Source organism: Saimiri boliviensis, chromosome 15 (genome assembly GCF_048565385.1).
Source record: "Saimiri boliviensis isolate mSaiBol1 chromosome 15, mSaiBol1.pri, whole genome shotgun sequence".
Lineage (NCBI taxonomy): Eukaryota > Metazoa > Chordata > Mammalia > Primates > Cebidae > Saimiri > Saimiri boliviensis.
Window position 1 is genome coordinate 51772054 of NC_133463.1, and position 25588 is coordinate 51797641.

The 25588-nt window shown below is 43.0% G+C and overlaps 1 protein-coding gene across 5 annotated transcripts in view; it reads right to left on the minus strand.

Moving 5' to 3' along the window:
- Positions 1-2281: 2281 nt before the first annotated feature.
- Positions 2282-25588, minus strand: part of NCALD (neurocalcin delta) — a 467458-nt gene continuing 444151 nt past the window's right edge. For all 5 annotated transcript variants that reach the window (XM_039464489.2, XM_039464488.2, XM_074386990.1 and 2 more), the window contains 2 exons: positions 18831-18936; positions 2282-4948 (listed from right to left, as the gene is read on the minus strand). In XM_039464489.2, the coding sequence (XP_039320423.1) occupies positions 4851-4948; positions 18831-18936 (204 nt within the window). In that variant the 3' untranslated portion in view covers positions 2282-4850. The remainder of the gene's footprint in view (positions 4949-18830; positions 18937-25588) is intronic.

Sequence of the window (25588 nt, forward strand, 5' to 3'; positions counted from 1 at the left end):
GGAGACAGAGATTGCAGTGAGCCAAGATTGCACCACTGCATTCCAGCCTGGTGACAGAGAATCTGTCTCCAAAAAAAACAAAAACCAAAAAAAGATCACCAGTAAACAGCCATTCAGGCTGCACTTAACTTCCCTAAGTGGGTTTTCTGCCCTATCACCCTAGTACAACATGCCCTTTGCCTCAGGAGTCCTTCATCCCTGCACATCTCTGAGTTCTCTCAGGGTACATGAGATTCATTTTGGAAACTCAGGAATTCTACAGTGGGGCCTCTGATCAGCTAGAAGAAGCAAGAAAGAGGAAGAAGATGGTGAAAAGGCACCACATTGAACATCCACTTGATCCCTGGCAGCAAACACTCCTGATGGACCACTGAGGAAAGAACTTGCTTTCTGTTCTGCCATGGGACAACAATGTAAGCTACTTTGTAATTGTTTTCAAGGCATTGGCTGTGAGCTTGGTCTCCTAGTTGTTTGCTAATAACCCCAACCATCCCCACCCCTAAGCATACCTCCAAGACTGTATATAGTGCTTGGTTCTGTGTTTGGCCACCACTGGACACTCAACGGGAATCTAATGAAATGATTAAATACTGGTATTGGAAACAAAATACATCTTGAGACAGTCTCTTTACCTGTCTTCATGAGGATTATGTATTGGTAGCAGAGGTGAGTATTTAATAAGGGTGGGGAGGCCTAGCTACCCCTGCACTTTGAAGCATTTTCATCATTTCTTTTAGAGTACTATTAGCATGTCAGCCATGTCCTAGAATAACGTTGAGAAAAGAAGTCATGAAATAAGGCTGAGATGCTCTCAGAGTAGTCATTGTGTGCATCCCCAAGGATGCCCGGGACCATGCATTGTACATTAGCACCTAGTACAGCAAGTGCCCAGGACCTAAGTCCTGGACATGTGGTCAGCATTCAATTGTAGAGAACCCTGCTTTAAATGAATAGATCATTGGTGATACCCTCAGCCTCAACATCTTTCCCTATGTGATGATCTATTCTAGGTGGATTTGACTGATATTCTACTGACTTAGAAAATATAAGACTCAATGTTTTTTTTTCTCTTGTTTCTTTGGCCACCTCAACATCAGAAAATTTCAGGGAAGTGTTCAGCATACTTCCAGCAAAGACAAGCGAGGCAAGAGAAGGATCTCCATTCCTTCAAAGGCAGTTTTTGTGCTCTCTGTTCTACCTTGACTAGAAGAACCCTTGGACTGTTTTTTTGGCTGGTGGATCCTGAACTAGGATGTGCGAGGACTCAGCTGGGTTGGGGCAGCAGGACAGTGCCCTGAAAATAGGATCCTCGGGTTTGGAAATTGGCTGCAAATTCCCAGGTTGCTGGTAGGCAGGCTCCTGATCAGGCTGGAGACACCCAGCCACCTTCTCAGGATCAGACTGTGTTATTCATGCTCAGGACTCATGGTGTCAGGGCCATGACTGGTCCTTAGTGGACAACTGTGTGCAGAAGAAAAAGACTCCCTCGAGGGCAATTCTACTCCCACACAAGGTCTAGTTGGCCCGTGAGGCTCTCCCTTAGCTAACACTCAGGTTAGCAAGTTGGTAGCTCCTATTCTTTACATTAATGGCCTCCTGTGCTGGAGGCAAGGCCAGTGACAGCAACAAAAACCAACACTGTGATCTATCTGAACTGGCTTGCAGAGCATAGGCCCTACTTCATGTCATCTTTTTCACTGAATCTTCTCAGGCTGAGAGGGGTGAAGAGGTTATTAATTTCCTGAAGCTTACCTAGATCCCACTGAAGAGGAGGTTGCTTCAGTTCTTCTTTTATTGTACCTAATATTTGGACTCTAGTTTGAGGAAGGAGAGGAGATGGGAAGAAAGTGAAGAGCATGAAGGGAGAGAAGTAAAGAAGCTTGTATGAAGGCCAGGGATGCTTTTGGACAAAAGTTTGGGGTCAGCAGCCTCTCTCACCCCCCAGTCACAAACCTTGGTTCCTTGTGTTGCTCTAGGCAGGAGGAATACCTAGGAGGAGGCCAGCATCAGAAGCTAGAGCCTCAGTAAGGCACTGGTTCAGCTGGGGCAGCAGTTTAGGCATGAAAATCTCATGTTCCAGACAATCATGTTAAACCCAAAACATGCTTTAATGCCAGGCACGAGCTACACAGTTAACACACGGGCCACTCTGTAGGCTATGATTTATAAATTATATATTATTAAATCCACTGTGGGCATACTGATGGGATGGGACAGCACCCCCAGACCCCTTCCAGTCTGAATGACATATAAACAAACAGTCGAGCACTCTGTGGACTCATTCAGATTGTAAGCCACTTTATTTCAGTCCCTTGAACATCACAGACTGGTTTTATTCAGAACGGAACAGGCCTCATTTCAAAACGTCCTTGAACACAGCAATGACGATGAACAGCCCAGCACAGGAGTGACATAAACCTTGAGGCATGCAGCCTTCTGGATGCTGTGGAGTCCCTTGGCCAAACTTGAGTGCATTGGATTAGACATGCCTTCCTGGGAAGGAGAAGGAGAAAAACAACCTTCCAGAAAATATAGCGAGTCAGCGGCAGGCCAGGACAGGTACTATTTCCATATGTTCTGGAAGTGTCAGCGTTCATTGGCCTGCATATGGCTCTCTTTTCTTTCCGGAATAGCTGGAGACCTCTATTCCTCACTCCAGCTCTAGGTTCTAAGGAACAGAGTGGGTCTGGCTCAACGAGATGGCATGATTAAGGGCAGAGCCCAGGCAGTTTCTCAAAACATTACCTGATTCCACCTACCTAAAGGAGAATTGAAGGAATTAGGACTTGGATCCAGAGAAAGGAAAGGTGGGATGTAACTCTTGAGCACTGCCAATAGGGCATGCTGGGTCCCCTCACCCAGTCTGCCTTCCATGTCTTAGGTTAATTCGCTATTTTTCAAAAACAGATTTTAACACTTGGCCATGGAGGAATTTGGCAAGTCTTGGTACAGAACTACTGTGAGGAACTGACCCCTGGGGGAAGACTAGGATTATTTTTACAGAGTCCAGTTCTCAAAATTTCACCCTATAGATTTGGTTATTTTTGGTCTACCATACAAATTTGGATTTTTGCTACCAATTACAGCAGATTCGAATCATACATAGAAACCTGGAGATCATCATGCTTAGGCACATTTTTCTCCTGGTTATGATGTCTCTCTTCCTGTGGCTCCTTTTCTTTGGGAAGTGGCTTGGCAGCAAATATACCTACTGGAGATCTCTTTGCCTTCTCTTAGGGACAAAGTCCCCATCAACAACCCTGAGTATTTGGGCTTCCCCTTGCCAGCTACTTGCAAGAGTACGACTTGCCTGTAACCAGCAATTTTACTCTTAGCTTTCAATTCAAATCAGTGTATATGAGGTCACCAGACCAAACAGCAACTCAGCCTTGTGCTGTCACTTCTGGAAACAGAAGTCTGCATTCAAAGAGCACAGCAATGGAAAATACTTTTGGATTCTCCATAGCGGGGGCCTTGGAAACCACAGATGCACCTGCTCATGTCTTTATGATGAATTTGATGACTGCCCAACCTCCAACTCTTGAAAACAGAGCCACAGAAATGGAATATTCCAGACATGGCTCCCTAACCATGCACATGGATTAAACCATTTGGAAGTCCCATGAATGTATGCAATTTTCTTCGAGTCTGCAGAGTATATAAATCTGCTCAGAAAAGCACTACCCTTCCAGTCTAATGCTGTCAGTGGGCTGCAGGGCCTGGGAGGCAAACCACCCTACAGGCCCCTGTCATAATATTAACCTCCTATGCTCCAACGGACCTGTCCCACTGTCACCTGCGCTGCATCTGCCCTCGAGGCACAGCCACTCTGGAAATGCATTCCAAATTCAGGTTGGGCCCTAGTCAGGGTTACTTCGTACTTTTATGGAATATATAAAATATACTTGTTGATTGGTATATTTGTGCAAAGACAGATATGACGTCAAAACAAGACACAGACATTCATTATAGTTGGCTTACTTCACAATAAGCTACTGAAAACAGTCTTCTGGAATAAGATTGTATTAGTGCTCACTAAACATGCATTTCATTTAAACAAGGCAAAACACTTAATTTGGTCTGCAATACCCAATATTTTATATACAGCAGTCTTTTAATTTTATCACAATAGGCAACAAGATGGGTCTGGTTTTGGAATACGTTACTATTTGTATTTAATTTCCAAAGACACGCATATTAGCTCAACTAGTGTAAACCTGTGAAAAAATAGCTGAGCCATCTTTTTTCTCTCCTCTATTAATTTACCTTGAAATGTTCACAGCTTAAAAACTACAGCCTGCTGGGGAAGAAGGTGGAGTGGGCCCCCATGGGGAAATGTCCCAGCTCCCTTGAATAGCCTCACCCCAGAGGGTAACTTGTTCTTGGGGAATCCAGCATCCAGTACCATCCATCACCCCTATGGCATGTGTGACAACAGACCCAGGTGGGGAGTTTTGTCTTTCAAACAAAAGTCCCTTGAAGCTTGTACCAGAATCATGGGACTGGATGGGTTTCCCTTCTTTTGCCCGCACCCTCAAGTCTTAGGTTTTAGAACAGAGACATTAGAATCAAAATAAAAAATCATAGTAATGATTAAAAATCGTCAAACAATGAACACCACGAAGTCTGTCCATGCTCTCCACAAGCACACTGGGGCTCTGGGCATTCCCACGAAGCATCCACGACAAAAGAAGCTGAAGGCGTCACGGAGGAAGGCGCATCTGACCGCACAGGGGACAGCATCACCATTGATATTGTTTGGCAAACAAAACAAAACAAAAAAACCTGTTAAAAAGAAGAATAAAAAGGGAACACAAGCAGCTCTAAGATTCAACTGATGGGTGCAGGGCTCAGAACTGTCCAGCGCTGCTCGGGTCGCACTGCAGGAGGCGGACGATGGATGGGTCACTTTTGGCCCCTCGGATGAACTCTTCCAGGGAGAGTTTTCCTAGGAAGCAAGAGGACAGGTGAGTGGTGGCTGGTGGCAGCTGCATGAGCTTACACCCTTCCCACTATATGCTGGGCTGCGTCTGTTCACCTTCTGCCTGCAGCCTCACTGCTCCTGTAACACACAGCATTCACCTGTCCCAGGGAAGAGCCCAGGGACCCTCCAGTATAAGACCCATGAGGCAGGGACTCTGCCACCTTGTTCACCATGTCTTTGCTAGCACTTAGGACAGTGCATGTAGCAACCAAACACCACTGTCTGAGAATCCACTGTGTGCCCGGCCCTGGGCTGGGGCTAGGGAGAGGGTGGTAGATGACGCTGACTTGGTCCCTGACCTCCTGGCTCCAGGTGCCCTGGAGACGCTCACTCACATTTGTAAAATAAGTGGCCCTCCTGCCTTTATGAGAACAAGCTGGGCTCTGGCAGCACCCAGGCTGTTCCCATGATGTTCCTGGGAGCTTTCTGAGCCACTTCGTGTTCTTCAGGCTACTCTGTTTTCTTAGGTTTGCTTCAAGAGCTCATCCTATCTTGGGGAAGAAGCCATGGACATAAGTGTCTTTGCATTCAGACACCACGGGAAGACAGCTGTGCCTCCATCTGAGGTCAGGAGAAGAGCAGGGTATGTGTTCAAGGCAGAGGGTAACCCATGGGTTTCCGCCTTTCAATCAGGGTGCCCCCTGCTACCCTGATGGGCTAGAGGAGGGAGGCTCAGCAGCTGGGGCTCCCGCTCCAACCCTGGTGACCTTTCCTTTCTGCATACACTGGAGCATGTGCAGAATTCTCTTCCAGGAAGGTCGTTCTGTCACTTGTGGGGAGAAGGGGGTGGCAGGATAGGAGTTGAGGGACCACAAGGCTTTCCCCATTCCTGGTGCTTCCAGAAGGGCCCTTCCCCTTTCTCTATTCTGCCCCTGGGAGTGAAGTGATGCACTCGATTGGTAAATTTGGGAGGAACTGCTGGGCATCTTTGCCCAGCTTTGCCCTCCCTTTTTCCCTTGGAAGGAGCTGCCCCAGAGAGGATTTATTTCCATCTGCTCCTCCAAGGACAGCACCAGGCCTGCCCGGCTCTGCACACCTGTGGGTGTTGTCAGGACACCTTTGGACTCACATGCTAAGCCATAGCCTCCAGTGTTGCTCTGTCTTTTGACTTCTGTCCTCTTTTATTTCTCAACTTATTCCAAACCGGACTGTGGGAGAGGCTACCCCAACAGAAACACCAACAAACGTGTCCCTCAGACACAGCTCCCTCCCCACCAGAAACTAGTTCTTGTTTAATGAAGCCCACTTTATCTACATGAAAGAGGAAGATGGGATGCATTTTTTAAAATTTTTATTATGTTTTTGAAAAAAAATCTTTTTACTGTACTTTAGGTTCTGGGGTACATGTGACGATCATGCAGGATTGTTGCACAGGTACACAGGTGGCAAGGTGGTTTGCTGTCTCCATCCCCCTGTCACCTACATCCGGCATTTCTCCCCACGTTATCCCTCCCTGACCTCTCCACACCCCTGCTATCTCTCTCTTGGCACCCCCCCAATAGACCCCAGTGTGTGATGCTTCCCTCCCTGTGTCCATGTGTTCTCATTGTTCAACACCCACCTATGAGTGAGAACATGAGATGTTTGATTTTCTGTTCTTGTGTCACTTTGCTGAGAATGATGGTTTCCACATTCATCCATGTCCCTACAAAGGACACAAACTCATCGTTTTTTTATGGCTGCATAGTATTCCATGGTGTATATGTGCCATATTTTCCTTGTCCAGTTTATCCTCAATGGGCATTTGGGTTGGTCTAGGTCTTTGCTATTGTAAACAGTGCTGCAATGAACATACATGTGCATGTGTCTTTATAATAGAATGATTTATAATCCTTTGGGTATATACCCAGTAATGGGATTGCTGGGTCAAATGGAATTTCTATTTCTAAGTCCTTAAGGAAGTGCCACACTGTCTTCCAAAATGGTTTAACTAGTTTACACTCCCACCAACAATGTAAAAGTGTTCCTATTTCTCCACATCCTCTCCAGCATCTGCTGTCTCCAAATTTTTTAAGGATCGCCATTCCAACTGGCATGAGGTAGTATCTCAATATGGTTTTGATTTGCATTTCTCTAATAATTAGTGATGATGAGCATTTTTTCATATGTTTTTTGGCCTCATATGTCTTCTTTTGAAATGTATCTGTTCATATCCTTCACCCACTTTTGGAAGAGTTTGTTTTTTTCTTGTAAATCTGTTTTAGTTCTTTGTAGATTCTGGATATTAGCCCTTTGTCAGATGGGTAGATTGCAAAAATGTTTTCCCATTCTGTTGGTTGCCGCTTCACGCTAATGATTGCTTCTTTTGCTGTACAGAAGCTCTGGAGTTTAATTAGGTCCCATTGGTCTATTTTGGCTTTTGTTGTCAATGCTTTTGGTGTTTTAGTCATGAAGTCTTTGCTTATGCCTATGTCCTGAATGGTTTTGCCTAGGTTTTCTTCTAGGGTTTTTATGGTGTTAGGTCTTATGTTTAAACCTTTAATCCATCTGGAGTTAATTTTAGTGTAAGATGTCAGGAAGGGGTCCACTTTCTGCTTTCTACACACTGCTAGCCACTTTTCCCAACACCATTTCTTAAACAGGGAATCCTTTCCCCATTACTTTTTTTTTGTCAGGTTTGTCAAAGATCAGATGGTTGTAGATGTGTGGCATTGCCTCCAAGGCCTCTGTTCTGTTCCATTAGTCTACATCTCTGTTTTGGTACCAGTACCATGCTGTTTTGATTACTGTAGCCTAGTAGTATAGTTTGAAATCAGGTAGCATGATGCCTCCAGCTTTGTTCTTTTTGCTTAGGATTGTCTTGGCTCTGCGGGTTCTCTTTTGGTTCCATATGAAGTTTAAGGTGGTTTTTTCCAGTTCTGTGAAGAAGGTCATTGGTAGCTTGATGGGGATAGCATTGAATCTATAAATTACTTTGGGCAGTATCACCATTTTCATGATATTGATTCTTAGTAACCATGAGCATGGAATGTTTCTCCATCTGTTTGTGTCCTCTCTTATTTCCTTGAGCAGTGATTTGTAGTTCTCCTTGAAGAGGTTCTTTACATCTGTTGTTGTATTCCCAGGTATTTTATTCTCTTTGTAGCAATTGGGAGTTTGCTCATGATTTGGCTCTCTGTTAGTTTGTTATTGGTGTATAGAAATGCTTGTGATTTCTGCACACTGATTTTGTATCCTGAGACTTTGCTGAAGTTGCTTATCAGCTTAAGGAGATTTTGGGCTGAGATGATAGGGCCTTCTAAATATACAATCATGTCATCTGCAAAAAGAGACAATTTGACTTCCTCTTTTCCTAATTGAATACTCTTTTTTTTAAATTTTTTTTTAATTGCATTTTAGGTTTTGGGGTACATGTGAAGAACATGCAAGATTGTTGCATAGGTACACACATGGCAGTGTGGTTTTCTGCCTTCCGTCCCCTCGCCTGTATCTGTCCTTTCTCCCATGCTATCTCTTCCCACCTCCCCACCCCCCGTCCCTCCCCCATTTCCTCCCAACGGACCCCAGTGTGTAGTGCTCCCCTCCCTGTGTCCATGTGTTCTCATTGTTCAACACCCACCTATGAGTGAGAACATTCGGTGTTTGATTTTCTGCTCTTGTGTCAGTTTGCTGAGAATGATGGTTTCCAGGTTCATCCATGTCCCTACAAAGGACGTGAACTCATTGTTTTTGATGGCTGCGTAATATTCCATGGTGTATATGTACCACATTTTCCCTATCCAGTCTATCATCGTTGGGCATTTGGGTTGGTTCCAGGTCTTTGCTATTGTAAACAGTGCTGCAATGAACATTCGTGTGCATGTGTCCTTATAGTAGAACAATTTATAATCCTTTGGATATATACCCAGTAATGGGATTGCTGGGTCAAATGGGATTTCTATTTTTAGGTCATTGAGGAATCGCCACACTGTCTTCCACAATGGTTGAATTAATTTACATTCCCACCAACAGTGTAAAAGTGTTCCTATTTCTCCACATCCTCTCCAGCATCTGTTGTTTCCAGATGTTTTAATGATTGCCATTCTAACTGGTGTGAGATGGTATCTCAATGTGGTTTTGATTTGCTTTTCTCTAATGACCAATGATGATGAGCATTTCTTCATATGCTTGTTGGCCTCCGTATGTCTTCTTTTGTAAAGTATCTGTTCATATCCTTCGCCCATTTTTGAATGGGCTTGTTTTTTTCTTGTAGATCTGTTTTAGTTCTTTGTAAATTCTGGATATCAGCCCCTTGTCAGATGGGTAGACTGCAAAAATTTTTTCCCATTCTCTTGGTTGCCGATTCACTCTACTGACTGTTTCTTTTGCCGTGCAGAAGCTGTGGAGTTTGATTAGGTCCCATTTGTCTATTTTGGCTTTTGTTGCCATTGCTTTTGGCGTTTTGGTCATGAAGTCCTTGCCTACGCCTATGTCCTGAATGGTTTTGCCTACATTTTCTTCTAGGGTTTTTATGGTGTTAGATCTGATGTTTAAGTCTTTAATCCATCTGGAGTTAATTTTGGTGTAAGGTGTCAGGAGGGGTCCTGTTTCTGCTTTCCGCACATGGCTAGCCAGTTTTCCCAACACCATTTATTAAACAGGGAATCCTTTCCCCATTGCTTGTTTTTGTCAGGTTTGTCGAAGATCAGATGGTTGTGGGTATGTTGTATTTCCTCTGAGACCTCTGTTCGGTTCCATTGGTCTATATCTCTGTTTTGGTACCAGTACCATGCTGTTTTGATTACTGTAGTATAGTTTGAAGTCCGGTAGTGTGATGCCTCCTGCTTTGTTCTTTCTGCTTAGAATTGATTTGGCTATGCGGGCTCCCTTTTGGTTCCATATGAAGTTCAAGGTGTTTTTTTCCAGTTCTGTGAAGAAGGTCATTGGTAGCTTGATGGGAATAGCGTTGAATTTGTAAATTACTTTGGGTAGTATGGCCATTTTCACGATGTTGATTCTTCCTAACCATGAACATGGAATGTTTCTCCATCTGTTTGTGTCCTCTCTTATTTCGTTGAGCAGTGGCTTGTAGTTCTCCTTGAAGAGGTCCTTTACGTTCCTTGTTAGTTGTATTCCTAGGTATTTTATTCTCTTTGTAGCAATTGTGAATGGCAGTTTGTTCTTGATTTGGCTGTCTTTAAGTCTGTTACTGGTATATAGGAATGCTTGTGATTTTTGCATGTTGATTTTGTATCCTGAGACTTGGCCGAAGTTTTTTATCAGTTTCAGGAGATTTTGGGCTGAGATGATGGGATCTTCTAGATATACAATCATGTCATCTGCAAATAGAGACAATTTGATTTCCTCCTTTCCAATTTGGATACCCTTTATTTCTTTTTCTTGCCTGATTGCTCTGGCTAGAACTTCCAGTACTATATTGAATAGGAGTGGTGAGAGAGGGCATCCTTGTCTAGTGCCAGATTTCAAAGGGAATGCTTCCAGTTTTTGCCCATTCAGTATGATATTGGCTGTTGGTTTGTCGTAAATAGCTTTTATTGTTTTGAGATACGTTCCATCAATACCTAGTTTATTGAGGGTTTTTAGCTTAAAGGGCTGTTGAATTTTGTCAGAGGCCTTCTCTGCATCAATTGAGATAATCATGCGGTTTTTGTCTTTGGTTCTGTTTATGTGGTGAATTACGTTTATGGACTTGCATATGTTGAACCAGCCTTGCATCCCCAGGATGAATCCTACTTGATCATGGTGGATGAGCTTTTTGATATGCTGTTGCAATCGGTTTGCCAGTATTTTATTGAAGATTTTTGCATCTATATTCATCATGGATATTGGCCTGAAATTTTCTTTTCTTGTTGAGTCTCTGCTGAGTTTTGGTATCAGGATGATGTTTGTCTCATAAAATGATTTGGGAAGGATTCCCTCTTTTTGGATTGTCTGGAATAGTTTCAGAAGGAATGGTATCAGCTCCTCTTTGTAAGTCTGGTAGAATTCGGCTGTGAACCCATCTGGATCTGGTCTTTTTTTGGGTGGTAGGCTCTTTATTGCTGCCTCGACTTCAGACCTTTTTACTGGTCTGTTCAGGGTTTCAGCTTCTTCTGGGTTTAGGCTTGGGAGGATGCAGGTGTCCAGGAATTTATCCATTTCTTCCAGGTTTACTAGTTTATGTGCATAGAGTTGTTTGTAATAATCTCTGATGATGGTTTGGATTTCTGTGGAATCTGTGGTGATATCCCCTTTATCGTTTTTTATTGCATCAATTTTGTTATTCTCTCTTTTCTTTTTTATTAATCTGGCTAGTGGTCTGTCTATTTTGTTGATCTTTCCGAAAAACCAGCTCCTGGATTTATTGATTTTTTGAAGAGTTTTTTGTGTCTCTATTTCCTTCAGTTCTGCTCTGATCTTAGTTATTTCCTGTCCTCTGCTAGGTTTTGAGTTTTTTTGATCTTGCTCCTCTAGCTCTTTCAATTTTGATGATAGGGTGTCAATTTTCGATCTCTCCTTTCTTCTCATGTGGGCACTCATTGCTATATATTTTCCTCTAGAGACTGCTTTAAATGTGTCCCAGAGATTCTGGTATGTTGTGTCTTCATTCTCGTTGGTTTCGAAGAACATCTTTATTTCTGCCTTCATTTCATTGTTTATCCAGTCAACATTCAAGAGCAAGTTGTTCAGTTTCCATGAAGCTGTGTGGTTCTGAGTTAGTTTCTGCATTCTGAGTTCTAACTCAATTGCACTGTGGTCTGAGAGACTGTTTGTTATGATTTCCGTTCTTTTGCATTTGCTGAGGAGTGATTTATTGCCAATTATGTGGTCAATTTTAGAGTAGGTGTGATGTGGTGCTGAGAAGAATGTATATTCTGTGGATTTGGGGTGGAGAGTTCTGAAAATGTCTATTAGGTTTGCTTGTTCCAGGTCGGAGTTCAGGTCCTGGATATCCTTGTTGATTTTCTGTCTGGTTGATCTGTCTAATATTGACAACGGGGTGTTAAAGTCTCCCACTATTATTATGTGGGAGTCTAAGTCTGTAAGTCATTAAGAACTTGCCTTATGTATCTGGGTGCTCCTGTATTGGGTGCATATATATTTAGGATCATTATCTCTTCTTGTTGCAGTGATCCTTTTACCATTATGTAATGTCCTTCTTTGTCTCTTTTGATCTTTGTTGCTTTAAAGTCTATTTTATCAGAGATGAGAATTGCAACTCCTCCTTTTTTTTGCTCTCCATTTGCTTGGTAGATCTTCCTCCATCCTTTTATTTTGAGCCTTTGTGTATCCTTGCATGTAAGATGGGTTTCCTGGATACAGCACACTGATGGGTTTTGACTTTTTATCCAATTTGCCAGTCTGTGTCTTTTGATTGGGGCATTTAGTCCATTTACATTTAGGGATAGTATTGTTATGTGTGAATTTGATACTGTCATTTTGATGCTACCTGGCTGTTTTGTTGGTTAGTTGATGCAGATTCTTGATTGTGTTGATGCTCTTTTACCATTTGGTGTGTTTTTGGAGTGGCTGGTACTGGTTGTTCCTTTATATGTGTAAAGCCTCTTTCAGGAGTTCTTGTAGAGCAGGTTTGGTGGTGATGAAATCTCTGAGTACTTGCTTGTTCACAAAGGATTTTATTTTTCCTTCATTTATGAAGCTTAGTTTGGCTGGATAGGAGATTCTGGGTTGAAAGTTCTTTTCTTTAAGGATGTTGAATATTGGCCCCCAATCTCTTCTGGCTTGTAGGGTTTCTGCTGAGAGATCTGCTGTGAGTCTAATGGGCTTCCCTTTGTGGGTAACCCGACCTTTCTCTCTGGCTGCCCTTAGCATTTTCTCTTTCATTTCAACCCTGGTGAATCTGACAATTATGTGCCTTGGGGTTGCTCTTCTTGAGGAATATCTTTGTGGTATTCTCTGTATTTCCTGTATTTGAATATTGGCCTGCCTTGCTAGGTTGGGGAAGTTTTCCTGGATAATATCCTGAAGAGTATTTTCCAGCTTGGATTCATTCTCTTCATCACATCAGGTACACCTATCAAACGTAGATTAGGTCTTTTCACATAGTCCCACATTTCTTGAAGATTTTGTTCATTTCTTTTTGCGCTTTTTTCTCTGTTCTTGCCTCTCTTTTTATTTCATTGAGTTGATCTTCGACCTCTGATATCCTTTCTTCTGCTTGGTCAATTCTGCTGTTGAAGCTTGTGCATGCTTCACGAAGTTCTCGTGTTGTGTTTTTCAGCTCCATCAGTTCACTTATATTCCTCTCTATGCTGTCCATTCTCATTAGCATTTTGTCCAATCTTTTTTCAAGGTTCCTAGTTTCTTTGCGTTGGGTTAGAACGTGTTCTTTTAGCTCACTGTAGTTTCTTACTACCCACCTTCTGAAGTCTGATTCTGTCATTTCATCACCCTCCTGCTCCTTCCGGTCTGGTTCCCTTGCTGGTGAGGAGTTGTGATCCCTTTTAGGAGGAGAGGTGTTTTGGTTTTGGGAGTTTTCATCCTTTTTGCGCTGGTTTCATCCCATTTTTGTGGGTTTATCCACCTGTTGTCTTTGTAGTTACTGTCTTTCAGATTGGGTCTCTGAGTGAGCTTCTAGTTCGTGGATGCTGAAGTTACTTCTTTTTTATTTTTATTTTTATTTTAAGCTTTCTTTCTAACAGTCTGGCCCCTCTGCTGTAGGACTGCTGAGGTCCTCTCCAGGCCCTGCTTGCCTGTGGATCACCTGCAGCAGCTGCAGAACAGTAAGGGTTGCTACCAGTTTCCTCTTCCTCTGTCTTTGTCCCAGAAGGATGCTCGCCAACTGTCAGTCCGTTCTCTCCTTTATGAGGTGAGTCTTTGGATATATGGGGGTCAGGGAGCTACTTGAGGAGACAGTCTATCTTTTATTGGGGCCTAAGTCCTGAGCTGTGAGCTCCGTCGTTCGTTCAGAGCTGCTGGGCAGGTATGTTTAGGTCTGCTGCAGCTGAACTCATAAAGCACTTTTTGTTCCCAGGTGCTCTGTCCCAGGGAGGTGGGGCTTTATGAGTTTCTGTTGCGCTACTACCTTTTTTGATTTTTCTTTCAAGTCTGCCCTGCCCAGCAAGCAGCACGCCTAGCCACTGTCTGCCTGCAGAGGCTTTGCTGAGCTGCTGTGGGCTCCGCCCAGCTGCCCTGCACTCTTCCCTGCAGTCCTGTTTATATGGGCGTAGTTAGAACTGTCTTGGCAATGGTGGCCCCGCCTCTGTTATGGCGGACTCTCTCTGTTGTGGCAGGTTGCCTCAGCAACGGCGGGTTGCCTCGGCGACAGCGGCCTGCCTCCATAGCGGTGGAGAGTCTCAGTAATGGTGGACGCCCCTCCCCCACAGAGCCGGACCATCCCGGGTTCAGCTGTCCTTGCTTTGAAACACTCAACCCAGAGGGTTTCCAATTACTGTTTTTATTTTCCTTGTGGTGGGGGTGGGGGGTGGGACCAAGCGAGCCTGATCCCCTGGCTCCCTGACTCAGAGTCTTTTCTTTTATTTTTTAAGTTGAATAACCCTGCGTTCCAATCACTTGTTGAAAAGGCGCCGGGATCTCCTGTGCTGCGACTCACTGAGTCGGCTCAAACAGCGGCGCCGGCTCCTGGCGGATTTTTTGCCTAGGAATCTCCTGGCCTGGTTCGCTATTTCAGATGAATGGGCAACTCTGCAGTCTCAGGACTCTGATCGCCAGCTAAGAGGGCTCCCAGACCAGTGGTTTTTGTACGGAGAACCGCAGCAACAGGGCGTGGTCACAGCAGCCGCGCAGGCCGAATCAGCCCCGCGGAGACCAAAACAGCCGCACCAGCTGGAACTGTGGCGCTGGCGACCCCTCTTCCTGGGTATCTCCTGGTCTGTGGGCAATAAAGATTAGTCTGGAAATGCAGTGTCCACTCACCCTCTGCACTTTCGCTGGGAGCTGAAGTCCTGAGCTGTTCTTAGGCGGCCATCTTCCCAGCATTCCTTTTTTTTTTTTTTGCTTGTCTAATTGCTTTGGCTAGAACTTCCAATACTATATAGAATAGGAGTGGCGACAGAGGGCATCCTTGTCTAGTGCCAGATTTCAAAGGGAATGCTTCCAGTTTTTACCCATTCAGTATGATATTGGCTGGAGGTTTGTCTAAATAGCTTTTATTGTTTTGAGATGTGTTCTTTTGATACCTAGTTTATTGAGAGTTTTTAGCATAAAGGACTGTTGAATGTTGTTGAAGGCTTTCTCTGCATCTATTGAGATAATCATGTGTTTTTTGTCTTTGGTTCTGTTTATGTGGTGGATTACATTTATAGACCTGCATATGTTGAACCAGCCTTGCATCCCCAGAATGAAGCCTGCTTGATTATGGTGGATAAGCTTTTTCATGTGCTGTTGCAATCAGGTTGCCAGTATTTTATTGAAGATTTTTGCATCTAGGCTCATCATGGATATTGCCCTGAAGTTTTCTTTTTTTGTTGAGTCTCTGCTGGGTTTTGGTATCTGGATTATGTTGGTTTCATAAAATGATTTGGGAAAGATTCCCTCTTTTTGTATTGTTTGGAATAGTGTCAGAAGGAATGGTACCAGCTTCTCTTTGTACATCTGGTAGAATTCAGCTGTGAACCCATCTGGCCTGGACTTTTTTTGGTTAGTAGGCTATTAATTGCTGCCTCAACTTCAGCCCTTGTTATTGGTTTGTTCAAGGTTTCAACTTTTTCCTGGTTTAGGCCTGGGAGGGTGCAAGTGTCCAGAAATTTATCCATTTCTTCCAGGTTTACTAGTTTACGTGCATAGAGTTGTTTGTAGTAATCTCTGATTATAGTTTGTATTTCTATGGAGTCAGTGTTGATATCCCCTTTATCATTTTTTATTGCATCTATTTGATTCTTCTCCCTTTTCTTTTTTATTAATCTGGCTAGAGGTCTGTCTATTTTGTTGATCTTTTCAAAAAGTAGCTCCTGGATTTACTGATTTTTTTGGAGGTTTTTTGTGTCTCTGTCTCCTTCAGTTCTGCTCTGATCTTAGTTATTTCTTGTCTTCTGCTAGCTTTTGAGTTGTTTTGATCTTGCTTCTCTAGCTCTTTCAATTTTGAAGATAGGGTGTCGATTTTAGATCCTTCGTTGCTTCTCTGGTGGACATATATTGCTATAGATTTCTCTCTAGACACTGCTTTAAATGTGTTCCAGAGATTCTGGTACGTTATGTCTTCATTCTTGTTGGTTTTAAAGAACGTCTTTATTTCTGCCTTCATTTCATTGCTTATCCAGTCCACATTCAGGAACCAGTTGTTCAGTTTCCATGAAGTTGTGTGGTTTGAGTTAGTTTCTTAATTCTGAGTTCTAACTTGACTGCACTGTGGTCTGAGAAACTGTTATGATTTCTGTTCTTTTGCATTTGCTGAGGAGTGATTTACTTTCAATTACGTGGTCAGTTTTAGAGTAGGTGCCATGCAGTGCTGAGAAGAATGTATATTCTATGGAGTTGGGGTGGAGATTTCTGTAGATGTCTATTAGATCCACTTGGTCCAGATCTGAGTTCAAATCCTGGATAGCATTGTTAATTTTCTCTCTCTAGTACTGAGAGTGGAGTGTGAAAGTCTCCCACTATTATTGTGTGGGAGTCTAAGTCTCTTTGTAGGTCATAGAGAACTTGCTTTATGTACCTAGGTGCTCCTGTATTGGGTGCATACTTATTTAGGATCATTAGTTCTTCTTGATACATTGATCCTTTTACCATTATGTAATTCCCTTCTTTGTCTCTTTTGGTCTTTGTTGGTTTAAAATCCATTTTATCACCCTCTGTGCTGTTCCTATTCAGCCATCTTGGATCTCAAAATGCATTTATTATTTTTAATTTGTAGAGCTGATCCCCTCCAAGCTTTGCATTCTGGCCATTTTTTATGAGCCCTGCCCTGTTCACATTGTAGTTAGAATGGTGATAACTTCTTCTTCTGTCTTGGAATGGCACAAGGGAAGGGACAGGCGTGGTCTCCAAAGACTTTGTGATCTCTCAGCAGTTGGCTCTGGGAGGCAGCAGCTGGAGGGAGCAGGGGCAGACCTGGAGCTCAGCAGGACTCTGGCTTTCTCCAGTTAACTGTCTGCATGCTTCAGGGTTGGCTCCTAGGAGAAGTTGTCTGTGTGCCCAGATTTTTCTCTTCAAATCAGAGGCCAAAGGTTAGATTCCAAGAGTGTCAGGCAAGCGAAATCTAAGAGTAGGAGACTCTAGGTGATGTCTGCTCTGCTCTAGTCAGGGAGGGGTGCAGGTGGCATCAATCCTGGGGTCCAGCAGCCAAGCACTGAGCTGAAGCACCCAGTCTCTTGGTTGGGCTAATATTCCTCTGACAGCTGTGAACTTACAGCCCCTCTTCCTTCTTCCCTCTATGGCTCCCACCCACTCCTGTCACCCCAACCTTTGAAAATTTAATTTAATTTTAAACACAGGCTTTTTCCTTAGAAAGGCACAGCTGAGCTGAGTTCTTAGAATGGTGACTCAGTCATGGCTCTGTGATCCCATAGCAGCAAAGTTCCAATGGAAAGCCCCTAATTCACTGCCTATGATCAACATGGAGTTAGGGCTTTATCCTATGACATCTGATCTTCTCCCATCACTTATCCCTATCCTACAGAGGTGTCTGGACCTAGAGCACAGCACAAACCCATTGTAGTCCCTTGAGCACCAGTAAAACCTGGAGTTTAACATCAGCAAGTTAATTAACTATTAAAATAACCCTGTGCTTGTTTCATCACAACTATTCATTGTGAATCAAAGCAAATAAGGGGACACAGGATGGAATGGCATCTTTGTGTAGGAAACAAAGCAAGCAGATTGGCCTGCACCACACATATCCAGATTTGCAGGCAGCTATATCTGGGCGGGGGACAAAAAGAGACAGACGTTCCCTCTACTGCGAAGCCTTCTGCTGTGCTCTAGATCAGTGCCAGGTGGGGTATGCAAGTGCATGTGCACATGGTTAACAAGAATTGCGGGGGGCCTCTGAACAGATCAGGTGAGCTGATAATAACAGCGAGGGCTACAGAGCCTGACCCTGAGCTGGGCACTTTAAACTTGGGTATAACATTTAAATAGGGTTGCCAGATCTGGCAAACTAAATACAGGACTCCCCATTAACTTTGAATTTCAGTTAAACAGCAAGTGACTTTTTTAGTTTGGCATGCTAAAACTAAACAATTATTTGCTGTTTATCTGAAATTCAAAGATAACTTGGCCTTCTATATCCTATCTGGTAATTTAAGATCTAAAATCCTTCTGTTCTTACATTTGAAATTCAACCCTCTTTTTCACTTTGTTGGGTTTGAATTGTGGGTGGCACCATCAGGGTGGAAACCTGCTGGGCGCCTTACTCCCTCACCGCTGCCCCTGGTACCCCAGTGACTCAGTGACTGAGGGAGCCCGCTTTCTCTCAGTGCATGCACAGGAGACTCCAGCAAAACCCCTTTGTTATTCTGTTATTCTACCCAGATACCGACAGCCTTCACTGCTTCAGTGAAAAATACCGACAGCTTTCACTGTGTCAGCTGGAGTGAAAGTTGTCCGTATCTGGGTAGAGTAATAGAATAACAACCCTCTCTCCATTTTGATGAACTGGACTGCAGGGACCCAGCCTGCTGTGGCCTAGGACTGTCCTGAGGATTGGTCTGTGCTAACAATGGTTTCTCAGGTCCTTCCATTCTTGCCCCACAAGACCCATTCTATTTTCTTAGAGGTAGAAGATGACCTACAAGGAAGATAGAAAAGACTAGAAATAAGGCATTTCCCCCAATTCTGGGCTCAGCTCTCCTGTGGCCACCTGGCCCTCTCCCCTCCTACCCACCCAGGATCCTTGGAGGATGAGCCACTGGCATGAAGGGCCTTGAGCAGCATTTCTCAATCTGGACTCCCCCCATCCTTCCAGCAGCCCTCATCTGAGCAAAGCAGTGCAGCCCCCATTTCCTACCGTCTCTATTGGTGTCCATCTGGCGGAAGATCTTTTCTGTTCTTTTTTCTGGGGTTGATTCATCTTCAGGCATTTTCATTACGGAGGAAACCATCTTATAGATTGCCTGGGGACAGAAGCCACATGGTAGTAAAACAGAAAGACAGTATGGCACACAATAGGCCTCTCATTAAACCTCCCAAATGCAGGGGTGAATGTGGAAGGGAATGTCCCCATCTGCATTGGACCTAGTCCTGTCCCTATTGATTGGTATAAGACGTGGAGGTGCAGATAGAAGAAGCCAGGCACACAAAGCTTGTTCTCCTCCAGTGAGGACCTTCAGGAGGGACAACCAGCAGGAAGACCCACTAGACCCCTGTCTCCAATGTTTTTTGTTTGTTTTTTTGAGACAGAGGAGTCTCATTCTGTCATCCAGGCTGGAGTGTAGTGGCATGCTCATGGCTCACTGCAGGCTCTGTCTCATAGGCTCAAGAAATCCTCCCAATTTAGCCTCCCAAGTGGCTAGCACTACAGGTACACCCTACCACACCTTGCTAATTTCTTTCTGTAGCGATGAGATCTCACTATGTCATCCAGGCTTGTCTTGAATTCCTGGGGTCAAGCTTCTCTTACCTCGGCCTCCCAAAGTGCTGGGATTACAGGCATGAGCCACCACTCTCAGCCGTCTCCACTGTTAATGTGCATACAAATCCCCTGGGAATCTTGTTAAAATGCAGAATCTGATTGGGTAGTCCCAGGGGACAAGGTGGGGTTGAGAGTCTGTTTTTCTAATGAGCTCCAGTGTGATGCTGCTGTTCTGTGGACACTGCTTTGAGAAGCAAGGTCCCCACTTTGAGGAGCAAGACTGAAGATGACTGTTCCTCAGGCCAGAGAGGCAAGTGGATGCCTATCATGGACCCTTGAGGGTCCACAACGACCCCCTCAAGGATGATAAACATGTGACACTCTGTAAGTGCATGCCATGTCTTCCCCCAGGCAGACTTCCAGTCCATTCCAGTGCTTTCCCCTGTGTGTGGCAATGGTCTCATCTTCCTTCTCAGCAAGCTCCCAAGTAATCCTAAGATGGAAACCACCTGCCATCAGAACTCTGAGTTATTATACAACCTCAGGCCTGAGCTAAACTGAGTACAGCTGTGAGATCTGATAGGCAAAAGAGGATTCTGTGGAAAGAGTTTTGTAAGCACTACTGAGACTATCACTCCACTTCCCGTGACCTCCACATGGGACTCAGTAAGAGCTGAAAGGCCTCTGTGGTCAAAGGTAGTTTTATTTGGGAAGAGAAAAAGTAAGTCATTGTTTTTATTCCCAGATCATGACTTTGCTAATCAGAGTCACTTTGGGCATCTTAGCCCTGGGGACAAATTTTAGAAAAAACAGATTTTGCCAGGGAGTAGGAAGAAAATTCCAGAAAGTTCTGGATCTCTAGGGGCAGCAAGGCAGGTAGAGAGGACAGAGAAAGGAAGGCAGCTAAGGGGAGTCGCCTCCAGGTGGGAAAGGCAAGAGCAGAAAAAGACACTGAAATTTCAACCAAGCTGCTTTACAGTCTTGCTCAGGACCAACCCTGCCAGAAGTTCCTAACATGTTCTGGATAAAGTGGGGTAAGTTTTCTTATCTCAGTCAAAATAAGAATGAAAATGGAGTCACCCAGTGTGCTGGCCCTTAGGCTGATCCCGTCCCTCAGGCATGTCTCTGGAAAGGCTCCCAGAGTCTGCCTCAAACCCACCCAATGTGCTTACTGAACTCCAGAGCCTTCCATCATCTTTCCTTCTTCTACTGCTATGTGTAATCTCCCTCCCTCTGAGCTAGCAAAGAGTTCTACCCTAACCTCTCTTGTATCACTTCATTCCATTTACTCTGAATTGTTACCCAGGATGTTCTCCTTTTAGATGTGAGGGTGGCAATCACATCTGGCTATTTTTTGAACCCCAGATAGTTCATAGGGTCTTGAATAAAGTCAACCTCACTTAGTTTACAGAATTCATTCAAGAATAACTGTCCCCAAGTTGGCCTCTCATTCTTTCTCCTTTCTCACTTTTCTTCTGCTTTGCTCCTCTTTATAAAGTTCCCCTTTATCCTTTTATGTTTTTTTCCAGTTTCCTCATTTCTTTTCTCCTCCCTCTCTTCATATAATTAAACATATTCATGTGAAACCCCTTAAAGATTTTTAATGTGTCAAAAGCTTTGAGCTTTTCCCTTAGAAATCATGCAAATCCACTCACCATTGCAGATGATCTCAGAGGTTTGGGGATTTAGCAGCTGATCCACAGACCCCAGGTTATGGAAATCCCTCCTCTTAAGTGACTGCCTCTTCATGCATCCACTCACTCAGTCATCCATCAAATATGCATAAACAACTACTGTGTACCAGTAGTTGTTTTACTGACCTAATCCTTTCCCTCATGGGTTTTGCTGTGAACTAAGGCAGACATTAGTAAAATAAAGAAATAAACATAAAACCATTGTTGAAAAAAGTGCTAGAAAGGAGAGTGCATGGCTTCTGCAATGATACAGTGGGAGAGTTAGGCTTTGCCAGAAGGGTTAGGCTTTGCCAGAAGGGTTAGGGTAGGCTTCTCTGAGGACTGACGATTGAGCAGACACAAAGCGCAGGGCTTAAAGAAGTCAAGGGTGAGGGAAACACCATGTGGAAGCCCAGGGTGGGAGCATGGCAAGGAGGTCACAGAGTGTGGGGGCATGTGGTACAGGATGTGGCTCTAAAGCAACCAGGGACAGACCACTGAGGCCTCACAGACGATGTTTATAGATCTATATTTCTCCAATGAGAAACAAAAGATGGAAGAGACATTAAATTTGATTTTCCTTTTCATGTTCATTTCCCAAATTTACCTCTGTTCCCTTCCTTATGTGCAGCCAGTGGTGTTCAGAGAATTGAAAACTAGTCATTTGCAATGTACCAGAATCTCTGGGACACAGCTAAAGCAGTGTTAAGAGGGAAATTTATAGCACTAAATGCCCACATCAGAAAGCTAGAAGGATCTCAAATCAACACCCTAATGTCGCAATTAAAAGAGCTAGAGAAGCAAGAGCAAACAAATCCAAAAGCTAGCAGAAGACAAGAAATAACCGAGATTAGAGCAGAACTAAAGGAAACAGAGACACAAAAAAATCCTTCAAAAATAATCAATGAATCCAGGAGCTGTTCTTTTTTTTTTTTTAAATTAATTAAACAGACCACTAGCTAGACTAATAAAGAAGAAAAAAAGAGAAGAATCAAATAAACACAATCAAAAATGATAAAGGGGATATCACCACTGACCCCACAGAAATATAAACTACCATCAGAGAATACCATAAACACCTCTATGCAAATAAACTAGAAAATCTAGAAGAAATGTATAAGACACATACACCCTCCCAAGACTGAACTAGGAAAAAGCTGAATCCCTGAATAGACCAATAAGAAGTTCTGAAATTTAGGCAGTAATTAATAGACTACCAACCAAAAAAGCCTAGGACCAGATGGATGCACAGCCAAATTCTACCAGAGGTACAAAGAGGAGCTAGTACCATTCCTTCTGAAACTATTCCAAACAATTGAAAAGGAAGGACTCATTCCTAACTCATTTGATGAGGTCAGTATCATTTTGATACCAAAACCTGGCAGATACACAACAAAAAAAGAAAACCTCAGGCCAGTATCCTTAATGAATATTGACGCAAAGATCCTCAACAAAATACTGGCAAGCCAAATCCAGTAGCACATCAAACAGCTTATCCACCACAATCAAATTGGCTTCATCCCTGAGATGCAAGGCTGATTCAACATATGCAAATCAATAAACATAATCCATCATATAAACAGAACCAATGACAAAAACCATATGATCATCTCAATAGATCAGAAAAGCCCTTTGATAAAATTCAACATCCCTTCATGATAAAAACACTCAAGAAACTATGTATTGATGGAATATATCTTAAAATAATAAGAACTATTTATGACAAACCCACAGCCAATACCATACTGAATGAGCAAAAGCTGGAAGCATTCCCTTTGAAAATCTGCACAAGACAAGGATGCCCTCTCTCATCACTCCTATTCAACATAGTATTGGAAATCTGGCCAGGGCAATCAGGCAAGAGAAAGAAAGAAAAGGTATTCAAATAGGAAAAGAAGTCAAACTTTCTGTTTGCATCACATGATTTTATATTTAGAAAACCCCATCATCTCAGCCCCAAAACTCCTTAAGCTGATAAGTAATTTTAGCAAAGTCTCAAGATACAACATCAGTGTGCAAAAATTACAAGCATCCCTATACACCAACAATAGACAAACAGAGATCCAAATTATAAATGAACTCCCATTCACAATTGCTACAAAGAGAATAAAATACCTAGGAACACAGCTAACAAGTGACATGAAAGACCTCTTCAAGGAGAATTACAAATCACTGCTCAAGGAAATAAGGATACAAACAAATGAAAAAAAAAATCCATCCTGATGAACAGAAAGAATCAGTATCATGAAAATAGCTATACTGGCCAAAGTAATTTAAAGATTCAATGCTATTTCTATCAAACTACCATTGACATTCTTCACATAACCAGAAAAAAACTACTTTAAATTTCATGTGGAGTGAAAAAAGAGCCCATATAGCCAAGACAATCCTAAGCAAAAAGAACAAAGCTGGAGATATAATACCACCTGACTTCAAACTATATTACAAGGCTAAAGTAACCAAAGCAGCATGATACTGGTACCAAAACAGATATATAGACCAATGAAACAGAACAGAGACCTCAGAAATAACACCACACATCTACATCCATCTGATCTTTGACAAACCTGACAGAAACAAGCAATGGGGAAAGGATTCCCTATTTAATAAATGATGCTGGAAAACTGGCTAGACATATGCAGAAAACTGAAACTGCACTCCTTCCTTACACTAACAAAAATTAACTCAAGATGGATTAAAGACTTAAATATAAAACCTCAAATCATAAAAACCCTAGAAGAAAACCTAGGCAATACCATTCAGGACATAGGCATGGACATAGACTTCATGATAAAAATGCCAAAAGCAACAAAAGCCAAAACTGACAAATGGAATCTAATTAAACCAAAGAGCTTCTCCACAGCAAAAGAAACTATCATCACAGTGAACAGGCAACCTACAGAACGGGAGAAAATTTTTGCAATCTACCCATCTGACAAAGGTCTAGTACTCAGAATCTACAAGGAACTTAAATTTACAAGAAAAAAAAACCATCAAAAAATGGGCAAAGGATATAAACAGACATTTCTCAAAAGAAGATATTTATGACGCCAACAAACATATGAAAAAAAGCTCACCATCACAGATCATTAGAGAAATGCAAAGCAAAACCACAATGGTACTGGTGTATAGACAAAACAGATGTATAGACCAATCACAATGCCAGTCACAATGAGAATTATTAAAAAATAAACAATAGATTCTGGCGAGGCTGTGGAGAAATAGGAACGCTTTTACACTGTTGGTGGGAACATAAATTAATTCAACCATTGTGGAAGACGGTGTGGTGATTCCTCAAGGATCTAGAACCAGAAATACCATTTAACCCAGTGATCCCATTACTGGGTATATACCTAAAGGAATATAAATCATTCTATAAGGACACATGCATATGTATGTTTGTTGCAGCACTTTTTACAACAGCAAATATATGGAACCAACCCAAATGCCCATCAATGATAGACTGGATAAAAAAATGTGGCGCATGTACACCATGGAATACTATGCAGGTATATAAAGGAATAAGAACATGTCCTTTGCAGGGACGTGGATGAAGCTGGAAGCCATCATACTCAGCAAACTAACACAGGAACAGAAATCCAAACACTGCATGTTCTCACACGTAAGTGGGAGCTGAACACTGAGAACACATGAACACAGGGAGGGGAACAACACACACTGAGGCCAGCTGTAGGGTGGAGGTCAAGGGGAGGGAGAGCATTAGGACAAATACCTAATGCATGCAGGGCTTAAAACCTAGATGATGGGTTGATAGGTGCCGCAAACCACCAGGGCACACATATACTTAAGTAACAAACCTGCATGTTCTGCGCATGTAAGCAAGAACTTAAAATTTAAAAAAAGGAAACGAGTCATTTGTAAATTATTTAATAATGATGTATTGTATACTATGTGCTAAGTGGTGGAGTTGTAGCCCATGACATTCTTCTTGGGATTCTGATGCAAAATTGTCAACAAGAGTGATATGCTCCCTATTTTTATTTATTTATTTATTTTTTGAGACAGGGTCTCATTCTGTTGCCCAAGCTGGAGAGCAATGATGCTATCATAGCTCACTGCAGCCTTTACCTCCTGGACCCAGACAATCCTCCTGTCTCAGCCTCCTGAGTTGCTGGAACCAAAGGCATGCACTACCACACCCAGCTAATTTTTAAAAAATATTTGTAGAAATGGGGTTTCCCTATGTTGCCCAAGCTGGTCTTAAACTCCTGGGCTCAAGAGATTTTCCTGCCTCAGTCTCCCAAAGTGCTGGAAATATAAGCATGAGCCACCATGCCTGGCCACTCTCTTATTTCATGTCTCACAGTCCTCTAGCACAGGCCTTGGGAGGTCTCACATGGGACACTAAAAGCACATTATTTTTCAGTGATCATCATTTAGATGGGTATAGTCATCCCAGTAATGCCTTGACAGCTGATATGAAAGCCCTTGCCTAGACTACCTCTGGGTCCCCTGGTGGCAAATAAAACCTGTTGGTCTGGAGCACTCTTTGGAACTTTC